Raw genomic sequence first — 27,332 nt, forward strand, 5'->3', positions numbered from 1 at the left:
TCACAACTAATCAATTAATCACTGAAGGTCACACATGATCTTCAACTGAAGTGTGATTATCCTGTTAACTCCAACATTTCTTTGGCCATTTTTGAGGCCAAGAACTTTTGAAAATACCTGAGAAATGTTTTTGTTAGCTTTTGATAGTTTTTATAATCCTGATTTTTAGTATTTAACTTACTTTATTCTACACTTTAATCTTGTAGCTTGTTTTCCAATTTTGTCTTGTTTTATTACTTTATAAAATGTTATTCTCTTTCACAAATTGATTGGTTTTTGCACTTATTTTGTTGCTGCGTGACTGTTAACAGTACAACACTTTGGCCAACACTGGTAGTTTATAAAACTACCATATAAATAGAACTGATTTGATTCGGTACGTTTTTATTTTTGACGCTCTTACATCCGCGATGCAGCAACAGGCGGTCTCGTGGTTCCGGTTTTGTCTATTCTCGCGAGATCCACGGATTCCACTTTCTTCTCGTCCATCATGGCAGCGCTGTATGAGGGATACACGTTGTGCGGGCTCGTTCCAGATCAAAATCTGTCAAGTTCAGGCATTCAGGGGATCGAAGAGGAGCGAGACAGCGACCATGTCGTCGTCACCGACTCGACCAGATCTGTGACTCTGTACAAGGTAACGTTTAACTTTGCTTTTCAGGAGCACCTCAGCTGACCAGTGCAGCCTGTAGTAACTCGTGTTAGCATCCTCGGCTCGTAGCAGCAGCAGTGTCAGAACCACAACGCTACACAAAGTAAGAAAAAAAAAAACATAATACAGCTGTGATAGACCTTGACTCATATCCGAGTTTGTCGACAGTTAAGGTCAAAGTATAATAAAGTTTATGTCTTTCTAATCTACAGAGAGAAGCAATATTAGCTAAACTTAGCTATGCTCACCAGAAGTCGCGCATCTGATAAACATTGATTTTTAACTGGCAGGTTTAGTGTTTATGTAGCTGTATTCGCTGTTTACACTGGATTATCATTATCAACACCCTGAAACTTTGGTTTTCCTGAGACCTCAGATGACGGCTGTCAGCAGTTTCTCATTTAGCACTGTGATGTTCTGCAGCAGCTGCATATGTAAGTAAATGGAAACAAGATTAATTATTCCTAACTGTTTTGTGTTGACAGGTGTCAGACCAGAAGCTGCTGGGCAGCTGGACAGTGAAACAAGGACAAACACTGACCTGTTCTGCAGTCTTCAACTCACAAACCAAGGAATATGTGGTCGTCTCAGACAACAAGGTAATCTTTTATGCCATTTTTGTACTGGCAATGTGAAGACTGCTACATCATCATTCTGGTTCTTGCTTTGTTTGCTGTAGCAGCGTCTTTATGAAACCATAGTGCACCAGAACTGAACCACAGTCAGTTTGCACCCAAAATAAACAAAATCTACAGAGAGGTCATTATTTTCTTTGTCCATGTAACTATCAAACATAAAACTGCCATAAGCTACAAGCACTATGTTTATTGAAATAGTGATGACTGGAATGGTGCTATTCAGTAAATGTGCCGTTTGTGTTTTGTGAGTTTACTACTTTTTTTTTCCTGTCCACCTGTTTACCAGGCTTGTGTTGTCTGTTTCGCTGTCCATATAGTTTCAGATCCATATCTCTACATGAATGTACTTCGTAATGGAAGTACTTTATGAATTTGGACCACTGTAATTTATAGTATGTCGTCCTTGAACTGTGCTTTATTAATTTACCCCCAACATGTATTCATAGATCTAACCTTTCTAAAAGTTCTGTCACATTATTATGTTGCTGTTTTTGTTGTTGTTTTTAAGGTAATCAGAATTTGGAAGGAAGAAGACATACTACTAGACAAAGCCTTCAAAGCAACTGTAAGTCTGGACTAAGTTATTCATTTCCTCTCTCTCCATTGCACTTAACCTAGGCTGTAGAAACTTTAAACAAGATGTTTCCTCTTTGTTTTCACTGCTGACATGGTGAATTGTGATCATTTTGTTTATTATGATTGTTTAACATATTCGATTTTAATGCTCCTTCTCTTTTAGCATGCCACTTACTCGTGAAATTCTCCACAGTTATGAGAGCGACCAACTGAAAATGTCATAATAAATGCCTTAATGATTGTTGACAGAACTGAGGATGTTCTCACTTATGCCTTCTGTGTTGCTGTCTGTCCAGGTGTCATCAGATATCTGGATGGTCCACTGTGTACGTGGAGGGGAGTCCTGTGGTCTTGTTTAAGCGAGGAGCTGTGAGATTGCTGGACTCTCTGCTGGCTGCTCCCCAGCAGCCCATAGAGGAAGTCCTGAATCAAGAGGAGACCATCAGGTTTGTTACGTGCAAACATTGAAACAACCACATTTTAAATACTGTGCTGCAGTCTTATGCATTTTCTCTTGATGTGTATTTTTCATTTTGTCTTTAGGTGGAGCACCACTATAGTAGCAGAAACACAGCAGTTCGTCATCTTCACAACTGAACAGGTAACTTAATTTTGTCTGTTTGGCTTTTTACCTTAAGATCTCAAGTCTGGTGGTTCTGAATTAATTACTGTGAAGTATTTATTGCCCTTGTATCAAAGTACTAGTGAAAACAGCAGTTGATTTTCCATGTTTTCTGTGTGGACATTTGCATCTGCTCTACATATTGATGTTTCTGAATGCCAGTTTTGTCTTGAATGGCTGTCAATGTCCTCCCACAGAAAGGAGATCATTTCCTGTACCTGCAGAGGTTGAACCCAAACACTCTACAGAGGTACCGGCTGGAGCGAGAGGAGCCTGGTGTGTCCTCACTGAGCTTCTCTGCCTCCTACAGGGATAAACACATCCACCTACTTTATCTCTGTAAGTAGGAATTTCCTGTGAAAATAATTAGTTCCAGTGTTTGACAGCTTAAGCTGCTTTTATAGAATGAAACAGAGTTTCAGCGCATTACATGACACAAATTTGACAACAAAAAAACATTTAATTGCTGACATTGCTAAACAATGGAAGCAACTTAATTACTTGTAAGTACAGTATGAGGTTTGTAAAGAATGACATACGCTAATGGTCATTAGTTATGTTTTCCACACTGCAGAGTGGAGTGATAATGATTAGGTATGTTATTGTATGCATTATGAGCTGATTCAAGAAGTAACATGTAAAGTATTACAGCATTAATTCAGTCATCTCTTCAGTAGTTTAGGCATCAACTTACACTTACTCACAGTCAGCATCACTATTGTCCATTAGCTTCTAACATCAAAAAGATGTTACATGCAAGATAAGTAGGGTTAGTTATCTGTTCTCATTTCCCTGAATAATCCTTTTTCCCTTCATCATTTTTCTGGTATTCAGATCCTAACGGTCATGTATACCAGAGTGTAGTCTCTGTACAGGGCCTGGCGGTTGAAGAGGGAGCTCAGGCTCTTCCTCTGCCCCGTAGCCTGCTGCTGGGTCTTCCTGTTGGCGACGGCTTGCTGGAGGCAGCATCAGCCATGGTCCTGGATGAAGCCCACGTAGCTGTTGTGGGAGTTCCACACCCCTCAGCTGGAGCTGGTAAAGGTAAATGCCGATTAATTAGAGCACCCCAAATAATATTTGGTTGGTTTTCACTCCTCTAAAAGTGTCATTTTATGCATCACAGATCTTATTAAAGTCAGTCTGACATTTATTTAAAAGCTTTCAGTAAGCCCTGCTTAGTGAGTCAGCATGCACACAGGAGCTGTGTCCCAAAGGTCTGAATAGGAAACGTTCACTCCAGAATACTGGTGAAATGTAGGTCAATATTGTCGAACCTGCCTGTCTCTTCATCTTGATTTGTGAGTTAGAGAAATGCATTATTTGCACTGTGCACATATTGTATTTACTAAACAATGCAATGAAAGCACAACCCTGCCTGGTCAGTCTTAACTTTATTTTTAACTGGAAAAATTAACACCCAGTAGTGACAATGGGGTAAGCAGGCATCACTTTATACAAGGATCATGTGTTACGATTCATAGACTGGCCTGTTTATTTTATGTTGTGGCAAAGTTGCAGAGAATTTGTTCTGAAAATAAAAAGAATTTATACCTTCAAATTATTACCACTTAAATGAATACTAGGGAAACATTTGCCTAGCCTTTAGCTGCGTTAATTTTGACACGTGAACCTTATTTTCTGGATAAATGTATCAGAGGGATAGTACGAAGATGTGCATCTGACTTGGGTGCAATGCTTGTTGTAAATGTCTGTTTCCTGACTGTTTCTCTCTGTCTTTGATATTTCAGACTTCCTTTGCATCTGGAATACCAATTTTCAGACACTTCAAGCAGGAAAAGAAATGGCGGGTAAAATCTATGGACAGGTAGGAATGTGTTGTGTATTTAAGGCAAATAAATCACAAAGCTTTTGACATTTTAATGGCTGATTTTATTCAAGCTAGGCCAGCAGGTGGGTCTTGGAGCTCATACATGTGTACATGAGCTCCTGTTGCTGGCTTTAGAAGTCGACATAAACTACCTATTATTCACTCAGGATTGCCTCATTGTTATTATTAGTGCAGGCCAAGGTTCCCTGTCCTTCCAGCTGCTGGGTGCTGATGGAGGACTGTATGACTTTGGTAGAAAATTGTGTCTGCTCTCCACTGTGATGGGCTCATTGTCCCTTCTCACAACTTAATAGCAGCTTACAATCCTTAAAGTGGTGCATGAATAGGCTAGTTGGGAATTATATATCAACTGTATTCAATTATGCACTCGCACCATTAACGATGTTTTGTATTGATTTTCTTTTCTCTCTGATATAGCTCTGGAGCTTTTCCAACAAATTATTTATTCCACATGGGAAAACCCTCTCTATAATACCATTTGAGTGCCCCAAATCCTCTCTTGCCTCTGCGCTGGGAAAACTACGGCAGGCCAAGACTGAAGGTGAGCTAAAAAAAAATAATAAAACAAAACAATGTAATAACAATGTAATACCTTTGTGCAACAGTATAAATGACGTGCATGAAAAAAAGCCTTTGTTGCATTACTAGACTGATATAGCAGAAGTGATTAATACATAAATTATATACTATATATTTACTTATTTATTTCCCATGACTGATACACAATTCTACACAGCATGATTCTTGTGATTTCTCAGCACATTGTGTTTCTTTACCTACCACAGAGTCCAAAGCTCCAGCTTCTGTGCCTTCGTGGAATAACATTCTGCACGGAGAGAAAGCTCAGCCATCTAGAACAGTGGAGACCAGGAAGACGGTATGTGGGGTAATTGTTTTAAAAGAAAAATAAGACAAATAATTTATTAAGATACAGTGAGTCCAGTTTTTGTTGAATGAACTGCATCAGTCCCACACACTGTTGCCTTGGCTCGCTTACAGTTTTTCCCAGAACAGTATATAAAAAATATATAATCATTCCACTAATAAGGTACTAGCTTAATATAAAATTCTGATTTACAGTAGGTGCTTCCTGAAATGTCAGTGTCATTCACAGAATGTACAGAACGATATAATATGGCAATGAGGAAATTCCCATATTACTTAATTGAGTTTTAAAGGTTTGTATCTCAAAACACATTTCCCCTAAACCTTTACAATTTCTGATTAAACCTGCAACTTTTGCAAATCATCAACTTATGGTTTTTTCATAATTTTGTCAAGTAGCACATGGCTTTGAATATAGTGCCACATGAAGACTGCAGGTTCGGTGATTCCTCTGTTAGCAGTGCTGTGTGGTATATCCTGAATTAGAGTCTCATCTTTTTTTTTCCATCCAGAGAACAACACGTAAGACCCAGTCAACCCCTAGTGTAACTATTGACCAAGTACTGGATCTCATCAAGGTAAAATGTGATTATCATGGCTCTCTAGAAAAATGCTAAATCAGCGTGCTTCCATTTAACAGACCTAACAAAAAAAATATTTTCCTCACACAGACGGCGCCAGTAGAAGAGGTCCAGAAAGAGGTGGAGGGGTTCCTGTCCAGGGCAGACCTCCAGGACCTGCAGCCTTCGGTGGGACAGCTAGCATCGACCCTCATGTCCCGGAGCCTGAATGATCCAGCTTTCTACTCCCCAAGCACGTTAGCACAGCTCGTGCACACTCAGTGTCTCTGTCACAGGTCAGTAAGGCACCAGAATCCGGATGATCGTTCTCCTTTAAATGAGGAATTTAAAGATAAAAATGTTTACTCAGAAAACAGTTCAGTTGGTGTTCCAGCTGTGGAAAGTATTTCTGTACTTTTCTACTCTTTTGAACAGACTCCTACACACTCTCTCTCTAAGTTGCAAAAATGCCTGATGAAAGTCTAGTGCTGAAATGTTGCAGTAATATATTTATGATTGTAAGTTAAACAGTGTGCAGGAATCCGTTTTTGTACCTGTTGGATGTGCTGGTTCTTCTGCAACGCACCTGCCTCATGTAATAAACGTGTTCCCTTGGGTTTAAACACTCTTATAAACACCAGGACTTGCACTTGAATTAAGTTCTTATTCTTAAGATTATGCATAAGACATACACTGATTGACCCAACCTGTATCTCTATAAACTATAGGAGTAATTAAACCAGTGTTATTTCTATTGAATGTAACAATTTACCATTCTCACCTTTAACAGTGTGTGTCCAGATCTTGTGCTGCTGGCTCTTGAGAAGAAAGACTACTTCCTGTGTCAGCTCTGCCTGCAGTTCTTTCCTGACATCCCAGAAGCTGTCACTTGTGCCTGTCTCAAGGCATTTATCAGGTAAAATGGATGACTGCTATGAACACAACTACTACAATAAACACCAAATTGGGCTTTAATTGATTTCTCTGCCACTATGTGATATAGATACTAGCACAGAGGTGCAGTAAAACTATTTAAAACTCTACACATAGCGGTTTCAAACTGTTAATCTACATTTTTAGTTTGATAGAATTCATCTGATATTGCGTATTCAGTTAAATCAATGTAGTGTAGTGATTTAATAAACTAATCCTTACCCTGACAGTGCGTTATACAGTGACAAAACTACCACTGTTTTGTTCTCACTTTTCTTGCAGTGTGCCAGATGTCGATGCAGAGAAAGTGAGACTGGAGCCTGACAGCATTTCTTTCATGGAAACTCTAATCTCAAGAGATCGTGGCCAGGTTGGCGTACAGAATGGTTTCAGCCCCACGTCCTGTGAGGAGGACTGCTCAGATGACGTCAGTGGCCATCAGACCAGAACAGAAGCCAAGGAGAAGACTTCAGCTCCACCAGAACAGATTTGTCCTGTGGGATTACATAAGGCTGTTCTACTGTATCCTAAACTAAAACTTTATCTCTGTGTCAGTAGTTTTTAGACTTTGTATCAGTTGCTCAAACAATATCTATCAGTAAGAAGACTGTTGTAGTCCTATAGCACTATTGCACGCTGTAATGATGTGAATTTAAAAATGCATAGAAATATGAACGCTTGAGACCTTAACTCAGTGTACACAGAAATGAGATCCTGCAGACGGCATACAGTGACACTTTCCTCCTCCCACACCTAAAAGACCTCTCTTCCCAGCATGTCGTTGTGAGTAACAGCCTGCCCTTTTTCCGTTCCTCCTAGACAAACCAGGCACTACTGAATTCATGTTCCCCAACAGCTGTTAATTTGTCATTTTCTTTTTCATCCGATCAGCTTTTCCTCCAGTACCTTCAATTTCTCTACCTAAAATATTCCCAAGATGACTCCCTGCAGATGCATGGATGTAGATCTCCAAGTCTGGCTCAGGTTTGTATCTGTGTCTAACTAGATAATTAGAGAGACCATGCTGGACATGTCACTGCACTTACTGTCTGTCACACCAGCCTGGATACAATAAGTGACAACTCTGGAGGCAAAAATATATGTTCACTGTGCTGACAGATTGTTAAGTCTGGATATGGTGGAGGTCAGACTTGAAGTGTGTGTGGTCTGAATTTAGTTCTGCAGAAGAGATGTATTAAAAAGCAATGCATTCCCTGAACGTGTAGCATTTTTGTGTCACATGTGATCATATTCACCAAAGTCCCATCGACATCGCCTGATCCCAAAAAATGACAAAGCTTCCCCAAGATTTTTTGAAGTTCAGCGGGCACATGAAAGAGGAGACATTACTACAAAATAACTGTAAACACATTGTGGAATGCAACAAATTGTGATCTCCAGTTTGAAAAAATCTGTGGATGTTCTCAGTCATCCAGGTCATGATAAGTCTCAAGCAAGCATAAGTTATGGCAACTGGACTAACCTCGTGTGAGTCGAAGTTTGAGAAAAGAATAAAATGTTTAATGCTGCTTTCCTTTGTGTTGAATTGTAGGTCATGGATTGGGTGTGCTTGCTGTTGGATGCCCATTTTACAGTGCTGGTGATGACTCCAGAGGCCAAAGGCTTACTGCTGAACCTTCACAGCTTTGTTAGGTCTCAGGTAAAAGTTTTCCCTTTTAACAAAAACTGTTTTGTGTAAGTTTTTAATTGTAATGTTAAGATATGTGTTCAAAATGGTTGGGAACTGGTGTGGGTGAGAGCTTAAAGAACACATTGTATGTCTGCCTTTTAAAAATTACACGTGAAAAGCTTTTTGAATAACCAAGATGCTTTTTTTTGTGTCCTCAGGTGAGACTGGTTTCAGAGCTTGGGAAGATCGAGTCCAGCCTCCAAGAGCTTAAAAAGATGAAGGTGAAGAAGGACGTTGGACAATACTCCATCGAAGTCATAGAGCTATTTTAGCATGTGTACAGAGTAATTTTAATAAATCCTTAAGGATACCGTCTCGTTCCAGTTTTTCATCGAAAGTGGTTTCAAGGTTGTGTAATGTCCCGAAGTGCTTTTTGGCACAGATGTTTGCTACCGTAAAAATTGCTACACATAAAAAGAATTCCTGATGTAATTAAGGCATTTTTGAGTAAGCTGCAGATGTCTTTAAACTACATTTTAAACTTGTTTATTGCTGATGAAATTTTGATCATTTGGATAAAATGGTTTGCATGTTTAATTTACAGTCTGTTTATATGTTTAATAATGGATTTGTAAAATACATGCAGAAGCATTCAACAGTATGGGAATGGTTTGTAATACTGATGGTTCTCTGCCATTGAAACTTTAACTGTCAGAGTGAATCACTGTTTTTCTTTTTGTATGCATCCTCACACAACTGAATATTTTGTAAATGTCTCAGTTGTGACTTTGTACTGGGTTTTCCACACGAAAGCCTTTTATGTTGAATATAAATATATAACATTAAGAAAACGCTGAACCCACATGTGATTTTATTCTTATTAAAAGATGCTGTCTGATACCAGGACATTGAATTAATCTGGGATGCGTCTGCATTTTTGTTATTCATAAAGATTTTTGTACACGTGGACCGAAGCTGACTAATATTGTACTGCTTTCATTTTTGTTTTCGGCAGTTTCCTGTGAAAAACACATGGATGTGAGCAGTGTGAAGAAAAATGAAAAAGTGCATGGGAGAAATACACTAAATATTATAAAGTTTAATCATCAGAAGCCAGTGATTTAATGAGGATAGAAAGAATGGAAATACTTAATTGATCCCCAGGATGAAATTGTGTTGTTACAGTAGCAAGCAGAAAGGGTAAAGTGACCACCACCACTATACAAATAAGAAAAACATACTAAAGTACAAAATGCACAATACAGTGTAAAACAAACTGATTTTAAAAGTACTAAATGCAAAATATAAAAATATACAGTAAAATAATGTAGATTGTCAGGACTGTTAGTGAGCTGAGGAAAACATTTAATATGCTTTCTCGAAGAAGACAGTATCCTATGCAAAGTTAGGAAATATTACATTTTTTCCCTACGTAACAAAACATGAACTAAACAAAAACGTTTACGTTGTCGGCAGGATTCGAACCTGCGCGGGGAGACCCCAATGGATTTCTAGTCCATCGCCTTAACCACTCGGCCACGACAACAGATACTACAGTACTACGTTGGTAGCAATATAAAGGCAATCAGATTTATGAAAAATTTGGCGCTGTTCAGAGATGCATTTAAGAAAACTGCGCGTTAGACGGTTTCCCATCTATTCAGCCTATTAACTCACTACTTAATATGTTTCGTGTGCTGTTTAACTAGCTAGACAAATGAACACGAAAGGAAGCAAATGCACAGATTAGTCTCAAGATATGACAATAGCTAAGTCATTTAGTCTAATAAAGAGAGAACACAAAGTGCAACTCTATTGCTACTCTTGAAATGCTAATGAGCTCAGCATCACTCCTAAATTTATTTCAGTTAACTGATCGTAAAATGAGGGAGAAAAAAAAACAATAAAAAGCCATTTTAAAGTTGTATGAGATGCATTTATTTGAGAGATAAATTGCAGCAGTCCCCACGTGCAAAAGGAGGTGCGGTATTAACTTTAATGACGGCTTATTTATGTCCATGTAATAGAGCTCAGTGTCGTACGTATTATCTTCTCGTCTGGCTTTGCTGTGACGACGATGGCGACATGGCCGAAAACGAACGAGGGTTTTCCAAAGAACATATTCGGCCCACCTGTGATTAAAAGCATCCATCAGAAGCACCAAACGCTGTAGTACTAATAAAGTGCTACAGGCGGGTAGCGTTTGCATGGATAACTAATTTTATGAACTAGCACGGCTATTGCGTCTATTGTAGAATAGTGAGTCACGTGACCTCGTATCCACTCTGGCCTGCTTGCGTCAAGTTACAGAACACACATAGAACTTCCGGTTCTGCTTCTGCAAACTCCTTGAAATGAAATCGTTTAAAAATCATTATTGGATTATATACGCTACCATGAGAACCAGCCAATATTTTACGTGGTCAAGTCTGGTAATTATGTTTCGTTTATATGCTGTGGTCTTTCAGAATTATTTTAATTTTTTAACATTTTAACCCGTCTTACTTTGAAGGAAAAAGCGCTTCACTTCAGGTCCAACCACTGCTCGCTGACGGTAGCTTGACGCAGCTCTGAGGCCTGCTGTGTTTTCAACGGAGGGAGAGTCGAGAAGAAAAATGGCGTCTGCAGGCGACCCAGAGCGGGACACCGGCCATTCAGTTTGAGCTTTCCACTCTGAAATTGAGACCGGGGCTTGGTGGGGACCAATCCGGAACGGTCGCCCGATTTGTCCTTTTTTTCTCCCCCGTTTTTCTCCGGTGTGTGTGGCTCACCCAAGCACCGAGATTGAAGCGGAACAGCAGAGACTCTCTCCTACAATGAGGGGGAGAAGAGGAAGGCCGCCCAAACAAGCAGCCGTGATGCGGGAAGGTTCACCCGGGCCAGTCCGCGGCTCTCGGGGCGGCAGGAGCAGAGGGATGCGTGGACGGGGAAGAGGCAGAATACGGGGTCGGGGACGGGGAGTGAGTACTAGCGTTTGCGGCACTGGCTCTCCGGAGGTGGATGCAGAAATCTCTGGCCGAGAGAACTTTCATTCGTCTCGGGGCCGCAGGAAAGTTGGATCCTCCACCACCGCGGCATCGCGGGGCAGAGGAGCTAGAGGCAGAGGCAGGGGGTCGAGAGGCGGCCGCGGCGGTAGAGGCGGAGTGAGGCGGCCGCAAACTAAGGTGGTGTACGACGACAACAGCGACGAGGAGGATGATAATTTAAGCTACCGGTCGGACGACGATGAACTCTTGAACGACAACCCTTCGTCGGATCTTGAAGAAGAGGAGGAGGCCTTGGGAAACGACTCTGACTATCTGGAGGAACTACCAGAGGAGGAGGATGCCAGCTACTGTACCGAGAGTAGTTTTAGGAGCCACAGCACGCTCGGTAGCACCCCGGGTACGTTTGTTTGCAAGTGCACGCACTTTGGCAAAGCAGGTTTGCATTACTTAAAGTGTGAATTTTATTTTTAGCTCAGTACAGTAACCAAGCCGCATTGTTCAAAATGGAGCTTGCACTCAGAAACAGGCCTTTGTTTACCGTGTGCTCTGCTGGCCGCTGGCTTGCAGCTCTGCTCCACGCTTCAACCGGCTCTCGTGTTTTTGACTTCTGTTGGATCAGCACATTTTTGTTGTCGTTTTGTAATTAAGAATCGAGCCGTGCTTTTTTCACGCGATTTTTTTTACGCGCGTTGATTTCTATTTGTTTTTCTAAGCGCAGAGAAACAGGATCTCTAAACTATGTTACTTTCTATTAATTTCATTCATTGCATTTCCCCTTTTGCACAGTAAGTGTAGTTTGTACTATGAAAACTGCGCTGCACCGAAACACGTAATGTGATAACATTGTTTCCAGTTAGAAACGCACTGACACTTCATGGCGCCACTTTTTCCAAAACTGCAGGACGTAATAGATTTGTGTCCAGTTGAATACATAACATCAGATTTTTGTGGACAGTTACTGCATTTTCCAGTTCGATTTCAGGAGACATATTTTAGTTGCATAATGCTGCTGAACGACTTTGACAGGCATGTGTTTGGAAGAGAAGCCCTCTTTTTGCACTTGTTGCAAACACTTAACTCATTACACGGTACGCCGTTACCATAGTAACCACACTTTGTTTATCAGGTGAGGAAGTTAGATTCATCATTTTTCCAGTCAGGGACAATCGCGTTAATAAAGCGTGTCTGCAGAAACCATTTGACACATCTTTTATGTAGTGCAATGCAATTGCAAGTGATTCTATATAGCATTAGAAAAATTGCTGTAAGGGTGATCCAAATTTTCTTTTATTTTTTATTTTTTTGGGTTGGGGGGCGAGAGGGGGCAATATCTGTTAACAGTAAAAGGTCATCAAAGCTGTTCCATTTATTGTTAGGATACATTTACTACAAACAAAATCTTCTGGATTCTCTGAAAGTAATACTTAAATGTAGATTTTATTTCTTGATCTGTTCACCCTGTAACAATGCACTACACTCCGGTCAGGCTTAGATGTACTAAAAGTGGTTCAGGGATTACTCGCATACCTCTGGACTTCTAATGATCAGGCTGTCTGCTTTTGCTAAAGATGTGTGAACATAGCATCGCTGTGCAGCCAAGTGTGAGGGGCCTTTCATAAGACCAGGGGTGACATAAAGAAATTATGATGCTTTTGCTGTCATCTACTGGCATTTATATCGATCAGTGGTGTTTTCAGACACATTTTACATTCACATGTTCGATGCTGCGTAGAACCAGCTGTCAACCCTTGCTAGATCCATTAACCTTTTTTAAAAAACATTGTAAATCAGCTTGTTCTGCTGCTGTAGTCCCATCACTGTTTTTCTGTTCACAAATCTCTGCACAGCCACAGACTCATACCACACACAATGCAAATATATCTCCTAAACAGTGAACAGTTTATCAGCAGTTAGAAGCTTTTGCACTGACAATGCAAAATGACTCATAGTGTAGATAAAGGGGCGTGTAGCATTTATTATTTGGTCTTCTTATTAAAAATCAATCTAGCGTCTTTCACTCACTACGAAATGTCACAGAATCTCTGAGATTAAGAGGAAAAAGCTAACCATGCACACCAGTATTTATTATATAATGCAAAATTTACAGTTACTATACACTACATTACTGATTATAGAGTCTGATAGAGATAAGAATTTAACCTTGTCCACTAGGAGGGTATTGAGGCCAGATCAGCTGACATCAGCTGACCCTTTCAAATCAATAACAAACATAAGTTTATTCTACCTCAAGGAATATCACGGCATTCAGAAATGCCTTAATATTATAATAATGTACACAGAGACACACACACACTCCAGAGGGAATACGCCGGTTGGGTACATATGCTGCAACATCTGCATATTTACAAGCAGAAAAAAAGACAGGCTTATAAATTAGCTTGAATGATTTAGCTTGTGTGTCCTGGGACCAGAATGTTGTTTGCCTTTCATATTGTTACTTCCAGTGTCACATAGTGTTACAAATAACCAGTTCAAATTAGCACTTGTCTGCAATTCTTCCCAGTTAAATGTTCCACATGTTCAGTGTGGTATTTTTAAGACACAGGGCACCAAATACCATTACCATACTGTTATTGTATCATTTTTTTTTGTTTGTTTGTTTTTTTAGAACAGGATATGGAGCTTGGATCTACCCAGGTGCACTAGTAACACTTAGGGATGCCTCTTGGGGGATCTTCTGTGGCTAAAAGGGAAATGTAACCTTGTCCTGTGTCTGCCCATGGTTATCCCCCCGTTCCTGCATTCATGCGGTCACTTTATTATTGCAAAATCAGAGAGTGCAGTCAAGGACAAATCAAGGATGCAAATACGTTCAGATATTAGATGGAAATGCTTATTGGTAAACATAACAAATACAGTACAGTTTGGTTTATGGTGTACATCTCATACACACATACATCTCTCTCTCTCTCTCTCTCTCTCTCTCTCTCTCTCTCTCTCTCTCTCTCTCTATATATATATATATATATATATATATATATATATATATATGTATATATATATATATACACACACGTTAGTGATTATAGAGTCTGATAGAGAAAAGAATTTAACCTATATACACGTACACATACACATATGTGCTCTTTTTGCCACCCTTTCTTTTCCTTTGCTCTCCTGACTCTTTTCATTTCACTTGTTGCAGGCCGGAGAAGGAGTCGGGCACTGCGACCAAGCTCTCCCATTCTCGAGGCAAAGGACATTCCTGCCTTGGAGCTTCCCAAATCCTCTGAGGACCTCCTGGTTGCTACCTCACAGCTCCTTAATGTGTCTGCCGTCTACGAGGTCCTACGCAACTTTGGCACGGTCTTGCGGCTCTCCCCGTTCCGCTTTGAGGATTTCTGTGCAGCCCTGGCTAGCCAGGAACAGTGCACGCTGCTGGCAGAGACCCACGTCTCTCTGCTCAAAGCTATTCTCAGAGAGGAGGACACTTCCAACACCACATTTGGTCCTGCTGACGTGAAGGACTCTGTTAACTCCACTTTGTATTTTGTGGATGGTATGACTTGGCCAGAAGTGGTGCGGGCGTACTGCGAGAGCGACCCCGAATACCGGCACATTCTGCCTTTCCAGGAGCGAGAGGATTACCCCTATGAACCACTGGAGGGTAAAGTTAAAGTTCTTCAGTTTTTGGTGGACCAGTTCTTGGCAACCAACATTGCCCGGGAGGAGCTCATGTCAGAAGGGGTGGTTGCTTATGACGATCACTGCAGAGTGTGCCATCGTCTTGGTGACCTGCTGTGCTGTGAGACATGTTCAGCTGTTTACCATCTGGAGTGTGTGAAGCCGCCGTTACAGGAAGTGCCAGAGGATGAGTGGCAGTGCGAGGTGTGTGTGGCACACAAGGTACCTGGTGTGGCGGACTGCATCCCAGAAGTGCAGAAGAGCAAACCGTTTATCCGTCAGCTACCAGTTGGCTATGACCGACACCACCGTAAATACTGGTTCCTGAACCGCCGCATTGTCATGTAAGTTTACAGAGCTTAATTTTCAGCCAGCAGTACTGCATTGTCAAAATAATGACATAGTTATACTATACTATCAATACAGTGAACTCCCACAGTGGCCACATTTATGTTGTCAAAGTTCAGTGTTTGAGAAAGGTGAGCTTTAAAGCACTTAAATCTGCTCCAAGGCAGAGTTTTTAAAAGCTGTCCCATATTCCGGTGTCATATTAAACTCGGAGATGTTCATGAATGTTACAAACCATCTGCATGGGCAAACATAAACAACACCATAAGGACTAGCAATTTGGGCTAGTAATTAATTTCTCGTCTTGTGGTTGTTTGTTATGATATAATATATGCTCTTGATACCGTGTATGTACCACAGTTATTTTGGTCCGTTTTCTTCATCGCAGCCACTTTTCTACAGATTGGCAATAGTGAGAAAATGTGACCCTTTTGAGCTCAACCACACACTGTTTTTAAGACTGTTAAGCTCTTTGTGTGGTTGTCTTCATACTTGTTCTAGCATCCTTGCTAATCCAAGCCATTAATAATACCCATTTAATGTAGGAGAACTGTGATATATTGAACACATGCTCAACCTTCATTAACCTCGTTCCATTCATCAGTGAATGTTGTCACGGGTTAATTCCTGACTGTTACAGAGACTCATATTTGCACATGTAGTTCATTACACATCAGCCACAGAATTGTTCATAAACTGTAAATGTTCTCTAAATGCAAATTACATTAAATTAAAATCCCACTCCTATTGAAGACTCTGGAGATTAAAGCCAGTTTATCAGCCTAGGGGCAAGAGAAGAGCCATGCACAATGGTCAAATGACCGGCATTGATCTATTCAGATTTGATTTTGTGATAAATAAAGACCAGCATAGTCAAACACACATGCTGCTAATTTGTAGAATGAGACAAGACTACAGAGCAGCTAAATACACCATCAGGAATAACACCTGCAGTGCACAAAACGGCTTTCTTTGGCCGTGTAAACTATGAAGGAGCCGCTCACACCGTGGGAGCAAGATACAGGATTTTCCTGCAGCTGATATTTGTCAGAGACAAAGGTAGCAAACTCTTTGATGCTAAGTTAAGCGGATCACAAGCTCAGTTTCTTTCTTACAGACCTGCATGTTAATTGGGGAATAAACCAAAAATAACTGCATACCTCTCTAGTTTGCAGCACAGCCTGACCATCAGCAGTATTGGTCCCATACGTTAGCAAATTATACTGGTATTGAGCAGTCACAGATGGTGAGTGTGTGCAGGGTCAGCAGCAGCAGACAGCCTGCTACATAAACCATAAAAGATTGTGGATCACCTGAACAATAAAAACAAAATTTAAGAGGGTGAGTGTCCTGAAGTTTGTCATTGCTGCCTGTTCTTTTCCTGCTTTTTTACTCCTCACCAAATTGGCTCCCTGCACATGTTGCATTGCCAGTCTTCACTCTTCTTGCAGAAGTAGTGTGTTCATGTGCATGAGAAGTGTGCACAGAGAGAAGTTTGTGTGATTACATGAGTATACGTGCAACGAAGGAAGGTGTATGTGTGTACGCACACATAGCCTTTGGGTGAAGTCCTGGAAAGATGCTGAATCTGCACTACTGTTACAATGCCTTAGGCTTCACAGTCCCTGGATATAAGACTATACTGAGAAGAAAGCTGTCCCCTCTGCAGCTACATACTTCCATCAGCCACAACATTAGAACTGCTGACAGGTGAAGTGAATATCATTTATCATCTAGAATTCAATGTTCTGCTTTGAAATCTTGTGTCCTGGCATCGATGAAGCTGTTACTTTGACATGTACACTCACATAAAAACACTGATGTGTGGTGACTCTTCAGCAGGAGCAGCCTTCCTCAGCAGGACAGTGCACCTCACCACACCACAAAAACTGTTGAGTAACCACTCGAGACAGAGCCCAAAGCATTAGCCCTGCCTCCAAACTCCCCAGGTCCCAATGTGTTTATGCATGCATGAGATTCACCGGAACAATCTTGATCCAAGGAGGCCCCACCTTGCAACCCAAAGGATCTGCTGCCACCCACAGACCCACAGAGGTCCCATGTTCATGCCCCAGGGGGTCAAAACTATTTTGGCATCACGAAGGGAACCTACATAATGTTAGGGAAGTGGTTATAATGTTGTGGCTGAAAGTGTCAGAGTGAAATGTGGTTAGTGTCATGTCAGGTCTATTTCAAGAAGGGCTGCTTTTTTTATGGCATTTTGATTCTCAGTGTTTTAATCGGTTCTAATAAAAAAAAAATAATAATAAAATGAATAATAATAAATTAAAATATTAAAAAAAAGAGTTACCAATCCAGATCCCATCAATTTTTCTCATATGACTGTTTAAAATATTATATTGCTTACCGCTCAGAATGATTATTATAAGTGTATGATATACGTTGTTGTTTCTTTTGTTTGTTTTTATCTAGCCTATTTTCAGTATCTTAACAATCTGTTAATACAATCAGTAGCTTGAAAATCAGCTGATAAATCTCCTTACCATAGTACGGTCATCTTCAAAAATGGTTATCTATCAGTAATACACATGTACTGGCTTTAGATCACTGTTTTGGAAAAAAGCTGTTTTCAAGTAGATATTGTTCGTACTCTAAAATCTGCTGTATAAAGAGGCTATTAGAACCACACTGGCTCTGTGACTGGAATACACATGGACTATATAATATATGATTTATTGTGTTTGTAGGTATGTAAAATACTCCCAAGTCTTATCTGGGGACTGCAAAGTGGCTTGGTGGTTAGCACCTTATCCTTGTAGCTAGAAGATCCCCGGTTTGCATTCCAGCCTTCCTGGGATCTTTCTGCATGGAGTTTGCATGTTCTCCCTGTACATGTGTGGGTTTTCTCTGGGTTCTTTGGCTTCTTCCCACAGTCCAAAAATATGCTCATTAATTGGTAACTCTAAATTGTCCATAGGTGTGAATGTGATTGTTTGTCTGTATACTTTAGTCCTGTGATAGACTGGTGACCTGTCCAGGGTGTCCCCTGCCTTCACCCTAATTTAGCTGGGTTAGGCTTCAGCCCCCCTGAGACCCTAGTGAGGATTCAGTGGTTTATAGATAATGGATGGATGGATGGAAATCTTACTTGCACACCTGCTGTCATTTTACACAATATGTCATAAAAAGGCTTTGAAGAAAATTGAGGAAATCATTCCAATAGACAATTGGACTTATTATTCTGCATTTGCCTCTGACACCTTGCATGTTTCGCCCAACTGTTCACAAATGCTTTTATTTGTTGCTGTGTAATTGATATCAAGATCATTGTGGCAAGGAATATAGAGCATTGTATCAGAACAGAGAGGTGGAAATAGGCTGTAACATTTTTGGCTTGTTACACTTTGTTGATGATAGTCAGTCAAGCAAGCATACCAGAAAATGAACATATATAATGGATGGTTCTTGTAGGTAAAACCTGGGACGCTTCAAAAATGATCACAGGCAAGATAAATGCACTGTTGTCTCTGACTTAAGTATGACACGTTCATACTTGTATATGTATGTCTCTGGAACAATACACATACATTTGTGAAGCCCCCGAAAGGTCACAAAGCGAAGATCTTTTTGTGGTCTATTCTTGTGGTTGCTAAGAATACTTTTGTGTTTCCTTGCAATGCTTTTTTGTATTCCCACGGATCCATACAGACAGCACTATGTTGGGCCCATCTAATTATAATAGACTGCCAGTTTAGAGGAATGTTTTGCAGAAACTACAGAAAGAAGAGAAGATACATTTATTGCTCATTACTCATTATTAAAAGGTTGACCTATGATGCTTTATCACCACTGTTGTGTTTGTGAGCACAGCTGTAGCTGCTCTTTCTGGCTGTGATGATGGGTGAAACTGTGGCTGTAAGTACGGTTACTCCTTGAAGTTCAGCTCCATTTGTCCTTCCATATACAGTATGTTGCAATGGATATGTCCAGCTGTACTTTAACTACTTGGGCCTGCGGTCCTACTATAACAGAAGTGTTACTAATAAAATGTAGGAGTTCAGAAATCCAGTGGCCTCAATGCAACTCTCAGCCAGTTCAACCATCACTGCACACAGGCACCCTTTGTAAATGAATGTGTCACAGGAATAATTTTAATAACCAAAGCACATCCATGGCTACAGCCACAATTACAGTGGCAGCTGTCATGCCATGACTGCAGTCATAATCACATCTACAGTACATCTGCCTCAGCCAGCATCAGCAGCAGTTGGTGAGCCAGCTACTCTAGAATTCTGTATATTTCTAGAGTATTCTGTCTGTGCAGCCACAGCTGAGGAGGTGATGACTCGCATAGGGCTACAACAAGCAGCGGTCCACTATATGATACATAATACTCTATCATTATGAAGCAATATGGATCAGAGGAAATGCAAACATTATCGCAAGGCAACATAAATGTTTTTGAAGTAACACACAGCTTATATTACAAGATAACAAAAATAGTCCCTGGAATGGCATATGGGTTCTGTAAAGCGTCTCAAGACAATTTGACTGTAATTGCCGCTATATAAATAAAATTGAATTGAATAAAATCCTCACCATGACCCTGCGGGGGATTTGTACAATATAAAATGGAAAGTAAAAAAAGTGTGCTGACAGACAAACATAAAGCATGGCCTCGCATACAGCTATGCAAAAGCATATAGAAAGCAAACATATGCAGATCATATGTCTTTCTGTTTTGTCTTCTTTTTCCTCTTTGTTATGCCCTTCCTAATTTTTACCTAATTCGTTCTTCTTTTTCATGTCTCCCCTACAGAGAGGAGGATGGTGAGCAGGAGGACAAAGCCATCTGGTACTACAGCACCAAGGTAAATGCGACTCATCTTTTTCCCTTGCTGGGGTTTTATGTTCTTAGCAGAATCACATTTGATCTTTTTTCCCCCCTCGTTTGTTACTCTATTTTTGTTTCATGCACACAGTATGTATATGATGGAAGTGTGTGTGTGTGTGTGTGTGTGTGTGTGTGTGTGTGTGTGTGTGTGTGTGTGTGTGTGTGTGTGTGTGTGTGTGTGTGTGTGTGTGTGTGTGTGTGTGTGTGTGTGTGTGTGTGTGTGTGTGTGTGTGTGTGTGTGTGTGTGTGTGTGTGTGTGTGTGTGTGTGTGTGTGTGTGACAGCCGTGCTCTTCGGGTCTAGTAAAATGCATCCTAACATTTCTTATTTTTAGCCAAGTAAGCTGTCAGAACATTGAGCTAATGGTGTGTATTGTAGTGTGTTTGTTAAACTCTTCCTAAATTCTGTTCGCCCCAGGTCCAGCTAGCTGAGCTAATAGACTGCCTGGATAAGGAGTACTGGGAGGCCGACCTGTACGCAGCCCTCGAGGAGATAAGGGATGAGGTGCACATGCATATGGACATCACTGAAGACCTAACAAACAAGGCCCGGGGCAGCAACAAGTGTTTCCTCACTGCTGCCAATGGTAAAAAGCTTATCTTTGTTGCCTTTTTTTTATATAACAGACCCTAAGATTGTCAGATGGTCTCTGTCACTGACTTTAATCACGGCTGATGGTGGGGGAGAAGGATCTCTTTAAGCTCAAAGTAATTTTTCTCTTTCTCTTGTTGTCTCTGTCTCCTCATTCCTCTGCCTACTTTCTTGCCAGTAATCATGAATGCCACCCAGTCATAGATGGCTCGGCCATAGGAATCAACCCAGCTATTATGTAACCTTACTCTGGTCCCAATCTGGCCCATGTCCAATACTTGAGCTTCCCCTCAGTCCCTCATCCATTCGATTTTGCCTGTAGGGGCTCCACCAAAGCTCTGTGAATCTGTCAGCTTTCTGTATTGATGAAAGTGATGTAAATTTGAGTACAGATCAGCACATCATGTTTATAGCGTTCAGTTTGCTGTGCAGTGGAAGTTCATAATGATGATGTTTTGGAAAATTCTACCCTTTAAATGGTGCTCTTATAAGCTGTGTTAACTTTTGATGCAACAGCTTCAGTGGAAACTCGCTCTTCTAACAAGCATCTGCTGTGCACAGATAAGTTAAAGATGTTCCCTGGCAATGAACTTCTATCTTTTTTTTTTTTTTTTAACCCCCAGGAAATAGACAATGCTGGCAGAGAAAAAAATGCGCAACTGGAATGAATAAATACAGCCTCTGTCAAATGTTTTCAGACTGACAGCAGAATTGTTCATCCTTGTAGCACTGTCATATTTCTGTTTTCTTTGGAGAGAGAACACAGCATCAGCTACAGCAGCTTCAGTGGAAAGATGCATGTTGCAAACTTATTACAGCTGCTACAAAGATGCATATGTGAGTATGAAAAGTGCAAAAAAAACGCTTCTGTTCTGACAAGTAATCCACAAGACTGGAAAATCCTGAAACAAGTAAAAAAATTAAATAGTAAGTGATGAAGGCTTTTTAAATTCAGTTACAATTAAATATACTTTATTTTAGTTTGTGCAGTGACTTTATGGTTACCCACAAAATGCATATGTTTCCCCACACTCTTTGTATTATCATCCTATCATCATACAGTATTCTTCTCCTTTCTTTAAGTGTTATTCTTTGTTAGGAAATAGGACAGCACTGCACAGCACTTGCTAATCAGTGTTTAAGCGAAGGTGAAAACAACTTTTGGAAGGCTATGAAAATATATGGTAGAAAGAACAAGCTGGTAATTCTTCTTTTATGTCAAAAGTGAGCTGTTTGTACTGCTTGATACAACATTTCCTATTTGGGAGATGACAGAATGGACACAGATGAGAGACAGGTTATGATGTCCAACATAACACACACGTACACTCACTCAGTCAAACTTAATGTACTGAACAAAAAACAGCTTGACCACACAATCCTCAATCAAAGCTTTTGTATCACTCAGGCACAAATAGTTTTGTCTGCCTCAGTAATAAAAGACAGATTTGAGTCATGTGCATTTTTGGTGTTTCTCTGTGCTGTTTTTTAAGCCTGCCATCTGTCTGTATGAGAAGTTAAGTATTTTGGACAGACTGGATTCTTTCCTGAATTTAATTGCTCCTGCCCTGTTCAAATTTTCCTTGGTGATTTATTTAATGGAACAAGATAATATATGAAACAGCTGTTTACCATCTGTTTTCTGCTTTGTTATAATACAGATTATATCGGTGCAGGCAGAGGCTTTACGGTCAGTCAGTCAATCAGCTTTATTTGTTTCCAGTGGGGAACTTGGTTATGCCAGCAGTGAAATGTACACATTCAGCACCCATTAAACACAAGACACATAAATGCAATATAAAATATTCAGTGAAGACTTTGTGCAAATAACTCCTATTTCCTTCTCGACTTTTGGAAAGAGATGGCAGAGGGTTTTTTGATTCTCTTGGTTTTAGATAGTGAAAGTGTTAGAAGAGTACTAGATGGCAGAAACTAAAGCTAGAGATGGTACTGATTAACAGTCAATTGAGTAATTGCAGGCATTAATTAAACTGATTAAAGTGTAATAACCAGTAAGGAAGAAAATAAGGAACATGCATGTCAGAAAATGTATTGTGGATTAGCTTTAGGACCCAGTTCTTCCACCAGGTGCCTTGTACTGTTTAATGCAGTAGCAATGGGCAGTTCTGTGTGGGCAAGCAGAGAGCATTGTAGAAGTTTAGTTGACAACGGGGCACCATGACAGAGTCTTCTGTGGTGGTTAATGGCCTCCAGCCAGACCTAACATATCAGAGATGTGGTGGAGTACACTCGGACATTGTTTCTTGAACTGAGTGGCTAATGTAATGGGATAACATGGATAACAGTGCTGACTATCATTTGCGAACATTGTTTAAAATTTGCATCCCTAGTCATTATTCATTATGCATTAGCAATGCATTACTCTTGCGGTGTTAATAGTTTAACAAATTAAAAATATATGAACCAGTAAGACAGAAGATGAAGAACATGCATGTCAGAAAATTTATTATAGATTAGCTGTAGTACCTGGTTTTAGTGCCAGGATTTTTTGATGCTGTTGCGACCAGAGGAGGCAAGCACTCAGACCACAGGCAGTTCATGTTCGCAAGCAAAGAGCATTGTGGGTGTTAAGTTAGCAACAGGTCTCCATGACAAAGACTTCTGTGACACTTAACGTTATCTGGCCAGCGCTATGAGTTTCCTTGGAAGCCAAGTCAAGTAGGACATCAACACTAAAGTCTAATGGAATGTGAAACCAGGCTGCTTTTGTGACTGTTGTCAAAAATAGGTATATTCACACATAGATTAATGTCCACTGTACTCAGTCTGTGTTATCAATTAGTTTTTGATCTATACCGCTGGCAATTTTTGGTCAAGAAACTAGTTCTAAAACTGTTAATATAAAGGGCATCCATCAGATAGAATGGATGTTGCTTTCTTTTATCATTTTATTTTGATGTTGAGCAAGTGATCATCAGATAAACAGGAATTGCTCTGTTGAGTAGATCTGTCATGATGCCACCAGTAATCATAATTCCCGTACGTCTTCCACTGTATATTAATGATACTTCACATTCACAATATTGGTTTGATATATCTAAACCTGACCGCACTCTGTAATATGCCTTTATAGTGGTGTTTTTTACTGTAGGGCAGAGTTTGAATTGCTTGCTTTTAGCATAAACGATCATCAGGTCCCGTTTGCGTGTGCATTGTAGCCATTGTACACAGAAATTATCTAATGCAAATCATGAACAGTTCGTTGCTGCCACCATTTGTGATGTCTAAATAAAGGGCCCAGCTTTAAGGCAACTCCATGTCTTAGTTTTTTGGTCTGAATAAAAAGTTTAAGAATGTTAGTTTAACCCCAAAATGTCTCTTTTTTTTTTTTATCTTTGCCTTTTTTCTATTGTATCAGTCATCAGTTTGACCATGTCATCTCTGATACTTCAAGACAACAAAATTTTATTGTGATATTATTATTTAACTTTAGATATGTGTTTGTTTTCTCTTCCAAGATATTCTCATCATTCAGTAACGACTGGCTTCAATGTTGTGATGTAGAGCCTTTTTAACTTGTAGTGCATAGCAAATCAATGCATTTTAAAAATAATTATTTGTGTCGTTTTTTCTGTCGTGCCACCAGTGAGTATGTGTATCATGAAATCTCACTGTTCTTGAGCTATTTCTAGGCTCACCCTTCAATTCTTCTTACACTTTTTGTTTTTCCTCCACTTATCTCTTCCTCTTTCTTCCAGATGAGATCCTGGAGAGATTACGGGCCAAGAAGGAGGAGGAGCTAGAAGAGGTGAAAAGACGGGCTGCCGAGGAGGCTCAGAGAGCGAGGTTGGAGAAGGAGAAGAAGGAGAGCGATTTGGAGAGAGAAGATGAAGAGGCCAAGCTGAAGGATGAGGGACAGCAGGACGGCAAAATGAAAGAGCTGACGAAGGAAGACTGGGAACAGCGAACGAAAGAAGAGGCTACAAAGGAGAGCGATGGCGTTAAAACAGGAGGTAATTATGGAATTTGTATTTCACCTAATGCTAAAAGCAAATAATGACGAGATTAGAATACAACAAGAAAACCTGAATTTCTGACTGTTAGCACCTGTCCTGTGCCTTATTCTACTTTTTTAGCCTGGAGAAAGAAGGACATCACCATAATAGTGTAATTAGATATTGATGGAAGAATCAATTTCAGTTATTTGTCCTCTTTTTCATGACTCAAGCAACAAATTTGGCACTCATTGAACATATGTTAATTTGTATTGGTGTTTTTCATGGATATGTACTATCGAGTGCAATAAAGAGGTTCTTATACAGAATAATAAGCCGTTTATTGTATGTACAGCAAGGCCAACCCACCAACATTGTGACACAAGTGAACTGTAGAAGTTGACATAAATCTTCAAAGATAGCATATGTAGTGTGATTTTACAATTTTATTACATTTGCCAGCGCCGATCATCACTTTTTTTTTGCCATTATCACCAAGCTCAGAATGCATTATCACCAAACGTCCACAATGTTTACAATCTTGCTGCTGTTCATCTGTAGTCGGTGAAGCTCCACCCACTGGCCAAGAAGGCAGTAGTGGCTGTAGAATCTCAGACGGACCCATTCCCCCAGCAACCTGTTCTCCAACACAAACCACCACTATGAGCTCTAGTCTGCCCACTGAGGCTTCCCGAGCCTCCACAGTAGAGGTTCGGACAGAGGGATGTTCCCGTGTGGAGGTCTCTAACAACGCTGAAGGTATATAAGAACATTTACGGGTGACACTGTCCACTTTAAGCTTCTTTTGGGAATCTGCTTCACCGCCACAGTCTGCAGCTTCACAGGGTGCTGATGAATCTCATACTCCTGGCATCACTAGCGACTTGTTTATTCCACTATAAACCCCCGGTGCTTTGGTGTTCCTCTTGATCATTTCTCTGCCTGGCTTTTTGCATGTGGCGCTCACTGCATCTGATGGCTTTTGTGTTCAGTTGTCCAGTTATTATTTCTGGAATTTTGGCTTCAGCCTTGAAACCCTTCCAGTCATTCCGCGCTTCCAATCTCACTTCTGTACATTTTCTTCAACTCTATAGAGATGAGAAGCTGCTTGCATCAGGTTGGTTTGTAATCACACAGCAGTCAAATCAATCAGCATGACTAGAACCAGGCTAGCCGGGGACACTGTTCACATTGCCTGCAGCAGTAACTCTTGCACAAAGCTTTTCTTTGGGCCTGTGATTGAATATTGTTCTGTTTAGGCATTGCTTTTGTTGGGTAAAATGTTTAGCAGTTGTGTGCACATGTTGATGTTGTAAAAATTGCAGAGCTTCACTATTTGTTGTTCTGGTCATGTGTGCACAAGCCTGGTGGGAACGTTGTCTTGCCTGCACTCGTTGCTCATTGCTTTCAAGTGACCCATCCAACCACTCGAACTGGCTGTCTGGTGCATGCATTATGCATTACTCATCAGCAGAGGGAGCCACAGCCTTACCATTTTTTCAAACTGTGTTTATTGTGTTCTGTTTTTGGTTTTTTTTCGTTCAGTAATTTTCAGTCTGGGCTAAAACATTCATCTTTCTGGGTAAAACAATCTATGCAGGATGTCTCCAGTGACAGCTGATGACAGGAAGAACATCTCAGTTAAGACATGCCAGCCTAACAGTGCTATTTACGATTTTCTCTCCGTGTGGCAGAAAACTCAGATTCTGTCCCTGTCAGTGGAGATGGCGTCCCCAGCCTAAGCCAACCCTCCCAGCCCAGCGAGGAGAACAGTAACAGCAGCACAGGGACCGGTGCCCCTCCCAGGGTCCCTGAACCCCCAGACTTGGCTGACAAGTCCTCCCAGTCATCCATGGCGAGCTTCGATGACGCAGGTCTGACAAAACAGCATGTCATGATTACATCTTGTGAAGTTGTATGATCATAACTCTCTTTTACAACAATATATATTATGTTATTATACTGATGAAAGCTAACTTTACAAGTCAAAATGATGCCAGAAAAAGCTGTTGTTTATACTGTGCTAATCAGCGACACATAACGTATCCTTAATAGGCCTTAAAGCAGACTAGTAGTACATTTAAAAGTTAGGTTTTCTCTGTATCTCACTCTTTCACTAATGTCTGTACATCATATCACCTTAGTTGAAGGCGATTTTACCGCCATGTATAGTTTCCACTGTGCTTGACTGAACTTGGCATTCCATTTCCAGGGGACGGTAAAGACTCAGCCAACGGTGATGTGGCAGGTCTCGGCAGTAAGAAGTCTTCAGCGACTCGCATGGTGACCCGACTGAGGAACCCAGACAGCAAGCTGAGCCAGCTGAAAAACCAACAGGTTGCGGCTGCTGTTCACGAAGCCAACAGGGGCTTCAAGGAGGGCAAAGAGGTGAGAAATGATGTTGTTCTCTCAGGTAAAATATGAAAAATGTGTGCCCAGTGTTTAACACCAGCGCTGTAGATTTAACTGACTGTCCTCTGACCCTTCAACATATATTCAAACTACCTTCTCACTCAAAGAAACAGTGTCCAGATGCATGTTTATAAAGTAGTACCTGTATCTCATTTGAAGGTTGCAATATCAGCGACACACGTTTCCATTCAGAA

The 27,332-nt window shown here is 40.6% G+C and overlaps 2 protein-coding genes and 1 non-coding gene across 7 annotated transcripts in view; 2 read left to right on the plus strand and 1 right to left on the minus strand.

The window, feature by feature from the left end:
- Positions 1–475: 475 nt before the first annotated feature.
- nol11 (nucleolar protein 11) lies at positions 476–9,262 on the plus strand. The gene is given in 19 exon segments (XM_023282098.3): positions 476–637; positions 1,138–1,251; positions 1,799–1,855; positions 2,163–2,206; positions 2,208–2,312; positions 2,410–2,467; positions 2,686–2,827; positions 3,323–3,529; positions 4,237–4,313; positions 4,755–4,878; positions 5,123–5,214; positions 5,735–5,800; positions 5,894–6,078; positions 6,573–6,698; positions 6,998–7,237; positions 7,420–7,498; positions 7,607–7,699; positions 8,268–8,375; positions 8,564–9,262. Coding segments are annotated over 19 exon segments (2,178 nt in total). The 5' UTR covers positions 476–490; the 3' UTR covers positions 8,678–9,262.
- A 547-nt stretch (positions 9,263–9,809) lies between these two features.
- On the minus strand, positions 9,810–9,891 carry trnas-aga (transfer RNA serine (anticodon AGA)). The gene has a single exon. It is a non-coding gene; the product is annotated as a tRNA-Ser (tRNA).
- Positions 9,892–10,934: 1,043 nt separating this feature from the next.
- LOC111576424 (nucleosome-remodeling factor subunit BPTF) overlaps positions 10,935–27,332 on the plus strand; it is a 49,767-nt gene continuing 33,369 nt past the window's right edge. For 4 of the 5 annotated variants that reach the window (XM_023282087.3, XM_023282088.3, XM_023282089.3 and 1 more), the window contains exons 1-8: positions 10,935–11,729; positions 14,499–15,321; positions 20,106–20,157; positions 20,597–20,765; positions 24,490–24,744; positions 25,288–25,485; positions 26,421–26,600; positions 26,939–27,114. In XM_023282087.3, the coding sequence (XP_023137855.2) occupies positions 11,162–11,729; positions 14,499–15,321; positions 20,106–20,157; positions 20,597–20,765; positions 24,490–24,744; positions 25,288–25,485; positions 26,421–26,600; positions 26,939–27,114 (2,421 nt within the window). In that variant the 5' untranslated portion in view covers positions 10,935–11,161. The remainder of the gene's footprint in view (positions 11,730–14,498; positions 15,322–20,105; positions 20,158–20,596; positions 20,766–24,489; positions 24,745–25,287; positions 25,486–26,420; positions 26,601–26,938; positions 27,115–27,332) is intronic. The other variant, XM_023282091.3, reaches the window with a different exon arrangement.

The sequence above is a fragment of the Amphiprion ocellaris genome, chromosome 4 (genome assembly GCF_022539595.1).
Source record: "Amphiprion ocellaris isolate individual 3 ecotype Okinawa chromosome 4, ASM2253959v1, whole genome shotgun sequence".
Taxonomy (NCBI): Eukaryota; Metazoa; Chordata; class Actinopteri; family Pomacentridae; genus Amphiprion; species Amphiprion ocellaris.